This window comes from Oncorhynchus clarkii, chromosome 30 (genome assembly GCF_045791955.1).
Source record: "Oncorhynchus clarkii lewisi isolate Uvic-CL-2024 chromosome 30, UVic_Ocla_1.0, whole genome shotgun sequence".
Taxonomy (NCBI): Eukaryota; Metazoa; Chordata; class Actinopteri; order Salmoniformes; family Salmonidae; genus Oncorhynchus; species Oncorhynchus clarkii.
Genome location: NC_092176.1, coordinates 8,857,930 through 8,870,523, shown reverse-complemented (window position 1 = coordinate 8,870,523; position 12,594 = coordinate 8,857,930). Strand labels below are relative to the sequence as shown.

The 12,594-nt window shown below is 40.3% G+C and overlaps 1 protein-coding gene across 13 annotated transcripts; it reads right to left on the bottom strand.

The window, feature by feature from the left end:
* Positions 1-2: 2 nt before the first annotated feature.
* LOC139389997 (nicotinamide riboside kinase 1) lies at positions 3-12,569 on the bottom strand. 13 transcript variants are annotated; one of them, XM_071137073.1, is made up of 11 exons: positions 11,973-12,564; positions 10,315-10,411; positions 9,559-9,633; positions 8,684-8,813; positions 1,739-1,991; positions 1,518-1,566; positions 1,126-1,285; positions 920-991; positions 675-781; positions 426-509; positions 3-243 (listed from the first exon to the last, which is right to left on the bottom strand). In XM_071137073.1, the coding sequence occupies exons 3-11, from the start codon at positions 9,584-9,586 to the stop codon at positions 233-235; spliced, it is 894 nt and encodes a 297-aa protein (XP_070993174.1). In that variant the 5' UTR covers positions 9,587-9,633; positions 10,315-10,411; positions 11,973-12,564; the 3' UTR covers positions 3-232. The 13 variants fall into 13 exon arrangements, with proteins under 13 accessions (XP_070993174.1, XP_070993173.1, XP_070993176.1 ...); XM_071137072.1 differs by having other exon boundaries at positions 10,315-10,408; XM_071137075.1 differs by lacking the exon at positions 11,973-12,564 and adding an exon at positions 11,148-11,411 and having other exon boundaries at positions 10,315-10,408.
* Positions 12,570-12,594: the final 25 nt, after the last annotated feature.

Sequence of the window (12,594 nt, the reverse complement as noted above, 5' to 3'; positions counted from 1 at the left end):
CAAAAATACTTTCTTAGTTAAAAAACTATGTAAACAAGATTTACCTCACTGGAGTAAAAGTAACATGGATTTAACATGAAAGTTTGTTCTGCACTGTGTGTGTGTGTGTGTGTGTGTCCTGTCTTTCTCCTGTGGCTGTAAACATTAGTCTAAGTTTCAACACATCTGTTTCTGAACATATTGTCTCTTTTACTCTTCCAGATTCCAGCAACCGTTTGAGAAATCAAACTGCTTAGTCTTTCCCTGGGAAAACAAGACAACAAAATAAAGTAAGATTTTGGAACATTAGAATACTGAGTGCCCTTTCGTTCAGTTCCCATTGGCCCAATCATTCTGGTGTCTAATCACAAATCACTCTTAAAAAAAAAAAACAGTTTGATTTTGAGTAGATAAGTAACTTCATTTTTTTGTAGGAGCAAACTTACCCATGAGACTCTGTATTTCCATGGTTACATCCCCATACACATGATCCAGCAAGTCCTCCTTTGACTTCAATCCATCCAAAAAGACTGGAAACAAAGCATGAGTGACAAAGAAACAAACCTTATGGTAGCATCAGAAAGAATGATCTAAGGCAATAGCATGTTAACAGCAATGGAGTGAGGAGGAACAACGACTATCAGAAACAAACCTGGCAAAGGAAGATCTTTATATCTTCTAAATGAAAAACTCACCAATATCCGATACCATGTCTTCCATCTCTTGCCGGTTTTTCAGGTACCTTGGCCACACATATCCGTCAAAGTACCCTGGCAGGTCAGGTGGTGTATACACCCTCGAGCTGTCAATCACAGGAAAGGTGGGCCAAAGGCTTGTTCTTTTCATCAGCCACAGGTTATACAGTGGCCTATCTGAACATACCAAAATTATATCCAAGCATTGCAATTATATCGGAGTTTAAAAAAAATATTAGCCCCACCCTCTCCTCTCTTTGCAGACGTCATAAGGAATTTCAAGGAAATATCTCTTGTCCATTAATTCGTTCAAGGGCCTGCCAATCAAAACATGAAACAAAAAGCCAGACAAATAATTATTCTCATCATGCAGACAACAGACAAAGGGCATACCAAGAGAGGGAGAAGGAGAGCGACACATAGGAGGAAAGATCCATTTTCTCTTAGTTACCCGTAGTTGAAGATCAAGAAGCCCTCGACAATGAGCACAAACACCTCCTCTCCTACAGAGCATTGTGTTCTCAGACTTTGAGATGCTAGGAATGAACCGGGGTCCTTCCGCCATGATTCAATCTTGCTCATCATTCTGTCCATGTGGAGCGCATCAAGCACTACAAAAGTATCAAGACAGTCAAGTTAAAAAGTGTTGAGTTCCAAATGAACACTAAGTTTCACTGACTCATGACTTATTTGTAAATGTAAACTTTGGTAATAGGTCACATTATTGTTTACATTTACAAATAAGTAATAACTCGATAAACTTACACTCAATGAGGTTAAACTTTTTTGATCTTCTGATATGTATCTTCTTGCTGATAAAATAGAAAGAAACTCTTCCCCTACCATCATACTGCTTGAACCCATTGCTGTCCACAGCTATCACAGAGTCATCCTAAAGGGAGAGAGAGAAAAAGACATGACCACTGACACTGAGCCTCTTCTTCCCTATACTCCTTAAAAACTGACAGTCAAGAGAAGACCATGAAGAAGTTGAATTGAGGAGACATAGGGGAGAGGACCATGAAGAAGTTGAATTGAGGAGACAGGAGGAGGAGGAAGAGAACCTTGAAGAAGTTGAATTGAGGAGACATGAGGGAGAGGACCATGAAGAAGTTGAATTGAGGAGACATGAGGGAGAGGACCATGAAGAAGTTGAATTGAGGAGACATGAGGGAGAGGACCATGAAGAAGTTGAATTGAGGAGACAGGAGGAGGAGGGAGAGGACCTTGAAGAAAGCATCCTGTGCTATGATGCAGCTGTTGGGGATCCGCAGGTGCAGACTACTGGACATGGTCGACTTCCCCCCATTGGTCATCCTGGAGACATGACAAGGTAAGATTCACAAATGACTGGAATCTTAAAATCAGGTGAAGATTTGAGATTCCAGCCTAACATACCAAGCGCAGGTTTCTCGGACACAGATTAAGCCATTGGCATTCAGTTGGATTTGTATACTAGGACTGGGTTTAATCTGTGTCAGACATACTCCAATTACTTTGAGTGGAGTGATGAGGTGTCGCGCCACAGGACAACCCTTTGGTGTGCAATGTGCATTGCTGAAATGTCCACCTGATTAGGCCATCATTATGCTAATAGTGTCCCTTGGAACAGATCAATGCATATAAGCCAGGGTAATTGTTTAGTTAAATTGTTGTCGAAAGGCTATCTTCTGTACATTTGTAGCATTGCCTTCAATGACTGATTCTCTTTCTATGGGTGTTGCCATATGGCCAAATCAAAAGTGAAAAAAGTATTTATTCTAAAAAAATCTATTGAAATAAAATGTCGAAACAATTCTAAATGTAATGTGGTAACCTTCGATAATTTGAAGAAATTCAATTTAATGAACCATTCATTTCATGCAGGGGGGCCTTGAATTTGTCCTCGGGTGTGTGACATCACAATTAATGCTAAAATAAAAGGTTTAATGATTCTCAAATAGACAAAAATATTTTACTCATTACCAGTAACTTCTAATCATATTCTGGAATTTTAATTTAAAAAACAACTTCTTTGTAGAATGAGGATAAACAAATTGTCTCCCCCATTACATTTTGAGTAAGGTTCACAGTAATTTGACAAAAACCTAGATAATTAGTTTACTTGTGTATTATGATAATGTTACCTGCCTCATGCTTTATAATTATTTTTACATTATGTTCAAGACAACACCTTTTTCCCCCTTTTATTTATTGGTCTCACCCCATAGGACATGATGTCACACCGATGGACAATATACAACAGGCAGTCAAAGGTGATGGTTTAAACATAATTAATAACACTTTCAGAAGTTTCTGACCTCTGTAAAATTCCAACTTCTAAACATCAGTAATGGATCCTCATTAAAAAGGTTTTAAAGTGTACTCATTCCAATTGAAGGGCCTCGAAAGTGTCCTACGTTGTTATTTTTCATCACTACCTCCCCGAATCGGGAGTGGGTCATTTTCTGTTGCCTTCCTTGGATGTGGTAGCTGTTTCTTAGGCTCCCTCCCTGGAATCGAACCCTGATTCCCCGTTACACGTGGTCACCATGGTATGCACAGAAAGTACCATCGAAAGTTGATAGGGCAGACATTCAAATGAGATGTCAGCGCATCACCAGTCGAGGTTATACACTAGAGTCACCAGAAGCGTCTGTGGTGTCCGAGAGAACCCTGCATGGGTTTTGGGTCTGAATAAATGCACGCATCTGTGGTCAGCACTTGTTGGCATGTATTAGATCTATAATTGCTGCAGTCATCCAAGTAACGTTGGAGCAATCAAGAGGAACCATAACTCATTTAATGAGCCCTTCGCAATTTCACTGTACCGGCCGTATGTAAGACTTGCATGGCTTAATCTTTCAGGCAAGACTGGCAGAATCACTCAGGTAGAACCCAACACTGAGGTCTACCTGGCCAAGCAGCCAGGTGCACATCTAGTGATGGAGGAGAGCGAAGCGCACCCGTGCACATGCAGTGGGAGGCCCCGACCTACCAACAGCCGAAGCCGTGGGAGCCGAGATGCTGCTTAATAAGAGGTGTTCTGTTGGAGGGTTGTTGGAGTATAACCCACAATGGAGCCAATGACAATGGGTCTCTGATGCTGGTGGGTAATAGGTTGTGGGAGAATGAAAATGTAAATATTGCACTCAGAACCACATAAAATGATGAAAGTTGCAACAAAAAGGTCTTCCCCCTAAAAAACAACTAATCCCTTTGAAAACAGCCTATGTGGCATCAATATGAGACAAACATTTATTCTAGTGTCAAAATTGACAAAAGTGTAAATAGGATCATTTTGGTCATAGTCTTAACTAAAATGAGTGTGGAACCTCAGTGCATCACAATGAGTAAATTAAGGTTGGGTTTGGATTACAATTATGTCAACAAATCATGCCCCCCCTTTTCCAAGCTCCACTTGCAAATCGCCCCTCCGCTGCATCGCTTCCCTTCACTTAGTGATCCATTGTTTCATCGCCCCCAACTAACGCGTTCAAAGGATCATGGCCATTTGAGACTGAAAAGCCCTATACGGATTGATCTTGCAGTGCATGCTTTCAGCAGGATGCTCAGCCAACAACTATGGTTTGCATGCTCTGCCGAAGGACCCCATCATGCGGAGATAGGTGGTTGGAGTTCGTTGGTCCCCAGTGGTGGGGAGTATACCGGTAGCTAGACCATAGACTGCTGGTTATGTAGCTGGTTATGTACAGAGCCCTCAGAAAGTATTCACACCCCTTGACTATTTCCATATTTTATATGTTACAGCCTGAATTTATAATTGATTAAATTGAGCTTTGTTGTCACTGGCCAACACACACAATACCCCATAATGTCAAAGTCAAATTATGTTTTTCGAAAAGTTTACAAAACCTGAAATGTCTTCAGTCAATAAGTGTTCAACCACTGTTATTGGCAAGCCTAAATAAGTTCAGGAGTAAAAATGTGCTTAACAAGTCACATGATAAGTTGCATGGACTCACTCTAGGTGCAATAATAGGGTAACATGGTTTTTGAATGACTACCTCACCTCTGTACTCTACACAGATTACACCACAATATATACACACACACACACACATATATATACACACACACACACACACACACACACACACACACACACAGTTGAAGTCGGAAGTTTACATACACTTAGGTTGGAGTCATCCAAACTTGTTTTTCAACCACTCCACAAACTTCTTGTTAAACTGCAGCTTTTGCAAGTGCATGACACATGTAATTTTTCCAACAATTGTTTACAGACAGATTATTACTGAGGGCATCAAATAGATGACGTCATGAGGCAGGAAGATTTTGTGGATATATTGATGCAACATCTCAATACATCAGTCAGGAAGTTAAAGCTTGGTGGCAAATGGGTCTTCCAAATGGACAATGACCCCAAGCATACTTCCAAAGTTGTGGCAAAATGGCTTAAGGACAACAAAGTCAAGGTATTGGAGAGGCCAACACAAAGCCCTGACCTCAAGCCTATAAAACGTTTATGGGCAGAACTGAAAAAGCATGTGCAAGCATGGAGGCCTTCAAAACCTTTTTTATGTCGGTTTTGGAGCAGTGGCTTCTTCCTTGCTGTGCGGCCTTTCGGGTTATGTCGATATAGGACTCGTTTTACTGTGGATATAGATACTTGTGTACCCGTTTCCTCCACCATCTTCACAAGGTCCTTTGCTGTTGTTCTGGGATTGATTTGCACTTTTCGCACCAAAGTACGTTCATCTCTAGGAGACAGAACGCATCTCCTTCCTGAGCGGTATGATGGCTGCGCGGCCCCATGGTGTTTATACTTGCGTACTATTGTTTGTACAGATGAACGTGGTACCTTCGGGCATTTGGAAATTGCTTCCAAGGATGAACCAGACTTGAGGAGGTCTACAAATATTTTTTTTAGGTCTTGGCTGATTTCTTTTGATTTTCCCATGATGTCAAGCAAAGAGGCACTGAGTTTGAAGGTAGGCCTTGAAATACTTCCACAGGTACACCTCCAATTGACTCAAACGATATCAATTAGCCAGTTTGGCCAGCTCTAGGAAGGTAGTTCTTGGTAGTTCTAAACCTATTCCATTTAAGAATGATGGCGGCCACGGTGTCCTTGGGATCTTCAATGCTGCAGACATTTTTTTGGTACCGTCTCGGAGCTCTACTGACAATTCCTTAAACCTCATGGATTGTTTTTTTCTCTGATATACACTGTCAAATGTGGGACCTTATATAGACAGGTGCACGCCTTTCCAAATAATGTCCAATCAATTGAATTAACCACAGGTGAACTCCAATCAAGTTGTAGAAACATCTCAAGGATGATCAATGGAAACAAAATTCACCGGAGCTCAATTTCAAGACTCATAGCAAAGGGTCTGATTACTTATGTTATTTACATATGTTTTTATTTTTTTTATTTTAATCTTTAATACATTTGCTAATATTTCATTATGGGATATTATGTGTAGATTGGCATATGGTTCTGCTGTTTTGTGGGATTGGTATAGTTTACCGCACTCACTGCTTGTAGATCATGTTATATATTGACACTTTCTTTGGCAGTGAGCTAACATGAAGGAGCAGAGCCTATATATAGATATATATATATATATATAATAATTAAAAATATATATTTGCCAAGACTTACATTATTCATTCCTTAATAAATGGCAAAACATATATTTCTATGTGGCGTTTCCTTTCTGAAATAAAATGATTCCTGTTCGGAATGGGAATCGATTTCCCACCTCAGCCAATTAGACGATAGTAGCAATCGCGCCTGCCTTATTTGGCGGTCTATTTAAAATGACCGGTTCTGGTCACACATCCTGCTTCTAGATCCCACCATCACCCCAGCCTCCACCTGTTAAGTTGTTTTCCTGTTGGGGGATTGTTCTAGCTTACTGCGCTTGCTGTTTTTATGTAATTTTATACATTTACGCTTTGATTGGGCAGTGAGGTACCCTGAAGGAGCAGAACCTATATTGCCAATACTTGCATTGTTCATTCTTTAATAAATGTTAACATATTTTTACAAGCCGTTTCCTTTCTGAAGAATGGTTAATGGCAGAAAGAGGAAGTCTGTTCTGTATGTTTTATGTGAAGTCTCTCCCTACTCAAGTGCAGCTGGGACATGTATGCTATCTTGTCAGAGCTTTTGTAAGCGGTCTTTACAATGTTCTTGCTGTAAAATGTTTTGACATGTAAGAAGTGTCTACAGACGGGAAAAGCTAAGATGTGGGGGAAAAAAATCACTATGAAAGAGATTTCACATGTTTAGTGTTAGAGAATGACCAGGAAGCAAAATGTTGTAATTATAGTGGTGAACAAAATCAGGGCAATTGAGAGAGTCTCCTATGCGGAGGCTGTCAAAAAGGTAGAACGATCGAGTATCTCTGAAGGTCTGACGGCAGTGAAGACCGGTAGGCCTACACTGCAGCCTGAGTATCACCGGCAGGACCCAGAAATTGTTCATGTGAAGAAAGTAGATTGGTTTTTCACCATTTCTATAAATGACACAAACTGCACTAGTACAAAATAAGTCAAGAAAGCTCAATGATCAACATTGTTTCTGCAGCTGAACTCTGGGATTAAAACTATTTACATCTGAGGAGCTACATGGAGTCTTGTCTCGTGCGGTCACACCCTCTCAGACCCCAGAGCCTGAGCAGGGTATTTGAGTTTCCTAATTACTTAAGGAGTGGGAATGTATATTTTTTGGTTAATACTTTTTTTGTAGTTGTGTGGATTAAAAGGGAACTGCGCACCCGCTGATTTGGCCTGGTCTTTTGGCTTGCTCCTCAAGAAATGCTGACGCCATGACAGAAGCTAAATGTGAGTTGGCTTGGGGGTGTGGTTAGATGTGAGTGTTTCTTGGGTGCGTCCTTGCCATCACCAAAGACACATCCATCTGTCAGCACCTTGCCCACAAAAAGCGGTTTTTCCCCACTCAATAGATGGATTAGCTGACATCACGAAAACGATGCACTCACTTCAATGGGGCAGAAGTCTTGAGTTTTTGTGATTATGGATGGCAAGATGGCTACCAACCATAACAAGAAACTCCCATGTGGGGAATCGTAAATTACTTGTTTCAGCGAGTTTTATCTTGTTCTTGATAACGTCTTGTTGAGGTGTTTTGACAGATTTCATGTCAATGCTAATATGGCAAAAATTTGCTAGCTGTATTAATGTTTTCAATAAACATTGGAGACTAAATAGTTTACATGTGGTAAACAATCTAAAACAAAGCCGTCTGTTTTGCCCAACAGTTGTGCACGCCTCAGTTTTGTTGTTAAACACCCATCCCGTCTATCACAACAAAAAACGTCTCTAGGATGAGTTCAATAACTACAGGCAGATGTATGGTGAGATGCCAGATGAAGCTTTGAATAGGTCAGTAGCCTACAGAGTACTGTGAGAATGCAATTGCTGAATTGATGTAGATATTCAAAAGTAAGTGTTCTGATATCTTTCAAATGTAGTAACAGGTCCATGTATAATAAATAACCCTTCGCATAATACCATAGAAGCCGTGTTCTGCTAATATAATGTGTACCAGTCATCTTTCATTGTCTTTCCCAGCCGATACAGATACTGTGCCTATCGACATTTTGTCCGGTGGTAATGGGGCCATCTTGGCAAAGATATCAGAGTGGTCATACCTTCCTGTGTAGTGTCCTGTATACAACAGGAGTTCCCTGATCCTGGAGAAGAATACAAAGGGTTTCTTCCTACCATTCAATTCAATAATCAAAAAAGACAATACAAGTAAACGATGGTATTATAATTTTACAAGACACGAGTGCCAGTTCTCTCTCTCCATTCAGAGACATCAGTATCAAGCTCATTTGTCCGTCTGGACCTCATCACATCACCTTACAAGTCTCCATGTACTGGTTCCATACATGTTTCTGTGAACACATACACACAGTTACTTTTCTATTACCAGTGGCAGTTAGGATAGGTAATATCTGACAGACAAACATGTACTATGTTGAAGTCTGAACAAGTCAGATAAAACCTACCTAATTCTGACCTCCCCATCGATGACCATTGGTGAGCAGGCAAGAGGTGAGGCTGGAGTTGAGGTCTTTTCCAGAGCCGCATTGATGGGCATAGCAACGTAGATCAGCTCCTGGCCTCTCATCAAAGATACTGGTCGCACGCATGCACGCACACACACACACATAAATTAAATCGAATGGTGAACACAGCAATCAGGCTGGTTCCACCAGGCTAGGTTATGCCCTGGACATTATATGCATCTATGTAAATAAGCCACAAATAATGTCAGTTTACATAAAGTATCTATCAAATGCCAAGTGGTAAATTGAATTTTGTTCTTTAGAAATGGACAAAGCTTTTTTCTAATGCACTTCACAACAGAAATGACTACTAGTTGTATCTGCTTGGCTGGGGTTATTAGCCTACTGTTTATCAAGATGGGTATATTTGAATACAACTTTTCACATAATTCACATTATTTGTCGTTGTTGATGAAGCCGTCAGTATCATCAGGGCAGTAACTCAAGTCACTATCAGAGGCCTCCTGTTCTTTTCATAGGAGTCGAGATAGACTGACAACCGAGGAAAGATCACAGGAATACCTTAAGTTTTTGAAAGTTTTTTTTTTTAACTAGGCAAGTCAGTTAAGAACAAATTCTTATTTACAATGGACAGCCTATCCCGGTCAAACCCAGATGACACTGGGCCAATTGTGCACCGCCCTATGGGACTCCCAATCATAGCCGGATGTGATTCAGCCTACTTGTGTCAAATGACACACTTTTATTCCAAGATCTTGCTGACAAGCTGTGAAAATAGCAAGTGAACAGTGAATGAAATGATTGAGGTTGCTAAACCATTGCAATCACATTGCTGGACATGTTACGATACCCACCTTTGCTCCTTCTGGTAGGTCCCAGCATCCGTTAATGACCAGGGGATCAGTCTGGCACCCAACTGTGCACTTTGTCTAACAGAAAAACAGTGTCAACGATTGTCATCATCCCTCAATTATAAACATAGCTCGAGAAACAACTTAAATCTTGTTTGGAAGCTAATGTTGTGCTTTACAGATGTAGACTGACTGACTCCAGATTAGATTACATTTAGGCCAGTGACACCATTAGACTATGCAACCAACTGTGACCTGTTTTGCTATGGCCTTGGGTTGGTTTGAGTTTGTTGCTGCTAGTTAGTACACTGTTGTAGTCAGACATGAGTATCACCATAACTGCAGCCAATATGTATTTGTGCCCTAGAGTCTAGGCATGGGTTGCACCTCACTTGTGACCATTTCCTCTAAATTACGATGGTTGAAATACGATGAAATTGCTAAAGTAGGCATATAATTTGTAGGAATCAACTTTGCCATATTATGTAGTCGTCAATTTTACCTTAAAGACAAAAATAACTAGCAATGCTAATGTTAGCTAGCTAAAATACAGTGGTCCCCTCAATCTTTGCTAGCTGGCTAAAGTCAATCGGGCGACAACACAATCATTACTTATTTGAAATGTCATCGTTTTTCCATGGCAAATCAAAGTTGCATTGAGGTAGGCTAACGTTAGCCAGCTAGCTAGTTGGTAGCCTGCTGCTAGCTAACTTCAGCTACATAACCAGCAGTCTATGGTCTAGCCACCGGTATACTCACCAACACTTGGGACCAACGAACTCCAACCACATATCCCGCATGATGATAGGGTCCTTCGGCAGGGCATGCAAACAATGGTTGTTGGCTGTGCATCCTGCTGGAATTATGCATTACATGGTCAATCCGTATAGGGCTTTTACATCTCAAACCAAAGGCCGTGATCATTTGAACGCGTTGTTTGGGTGCGATGAAACAACAACAGTGCCCCATTAAATGAAGGGAAGCGAATTGGGCGGAGGGGCGATTTGCACGAGGAGCTTCGCAAAAGGGGGAATGATTTGTTGACATAATTGTAATCCAAACCCAACCTTAATTTACTCATTGTGGTCCACTGAGGATCCAAACTCCGTTTGATACGAGACTGACTATGACCAAAACTATTTACACTTTGGTTTTTAGGGGCAGACGCTCTTTAAATGATAATTTCCTCTTCCTTGTATGGAATTTGTACATTTTTTCACCCCTGTCCAGTTAGTGGTGACAATATACATTTTGCTTGTAGTTCTTCATACAACTGAAAGAAGAATCACATAAGAGACCAAAAGTAATGGCTTCTTCTTGTAGTCACTAATGGTGACTAACTCCACTATGGCTAGTTGGCCAAAGCCTATGGGGAAATTAACGTTAACGGTTTTGTAGTTGTTTTTTTCATAACCCCCGAAAATATGGTATGCATTTAACACACGTTTAGAATATCTTATACATGTTGTTCTATTAGATAACCTTCATGAGTTAACGCCTCTGTGTGCATTTTGAAGCGTTCATGTCATCAAAATAAGCACATAAAGCAAAAAGGCTTCATAATTCAAAACGTAAAACATATCCCCCCAAACCTGTGTTGTGCTGCGTTCAAGTTGTCAGAAACTCCGTGTTAAAACGAACATGAAGTTATTTGCGTAGATAGAACATCCTATTGATTGATTCTGATAACGCCCAAGTGGGAAACTCGGGATCCGACTCTTCCGCCTAAGTTATTAAATCAGAAGTTTCCGAGTTTCCGACATGAACTGAACGCGGCATTTTCAACGTTTATCCCAAAACCCACATAATTTTGACCATAGGAATGGCTGAACGAAGCAGAGGTTTCATGTCCGGTTTTTAGGACTACATTGTGACACACCATGTGGACATTGATTTTGACGATAACATGTAATCAGTCAGAACTATTTGGAAATATCATGAATGGACTAGGCCTACTGTTAGGGACTAGGATTACTGTTTCTTGAAATAGATGTCATAAGTACAAGAGTAGGTGAAGGAAATGTTATTCATGTTTTCCTTAAGTTCCATAACCTTACATGGGACAGTCAAACCATTGCATAATTACCGCGTTGGTTCAAAATAGTAAGAAAATAAATACACTGCATGAAGTGTAATAAACACACAAAGCTTTTAGTAATATGTCACAATTAAAATAAACACACAAAGCTTTTAGTAATATGTCACAATTTTAACCAATTTAAATTGTTTGCCATTATGGACCAAAAAAAGGGGGCGTCACGTCAACTACCCCAATGGCCAAAAGAAAAGCCCAAAAGAATGCAGCTACATTTCAGATGTAATGGTCAGATTGAATGGTCGTGATTCTGAAATAACAAGGTTTCGTCTCACACAATTTCAGATCAGATTCAAATAATAGCACGTACATTAACACTTACCCTCCAATTCCAACGACAAGGGTCCTCATGGCTGAAGCTAGTTGGGAGGTTGTGAAATGGTCCCGTTGAATGCTGACAAATGCGGGTAACATAAACCTCCTCTTGCAGAATTGAGAGAAATTATAAAAACAGGGCTAATGTTAGAGTACTTTTATGAAAGTAGGTCCATTGCCTGATAGTGGTTCCGCTATTCCACAGCAGGACGATGGATTCGCGATCCTGCATTAATACGTCATCATTTAAAGGGCTCCACGATGCACGACCCCTGGCTGCCCTGTCCTGGGACAAAATCTGTAGTGGGTGCAGGGAAATATTAAATGAATTAACATTTCAAAATAAAACATTTGCTAGCTATATGCGATACATTCCTTAGGATCGTTAAATACGCTAAATATAATACATTAACCATGTTTTAAAGTGTGCTGTTTTAGTTCTGTTGTCATCAGTCCATTTCTACTTGTTGATCAAGATACGAGCTAACACATTAGAAGCCATTTTTCAGGGCTGATAACATTTTTGCATTTAGCTGTGAAAAGCTCAAGTTTATTGGTGTCTAGGCTGTAATACAACTCTATCCAATTATATTACCTAGCTACTAGAACATATTTTACCTCAGACTAAC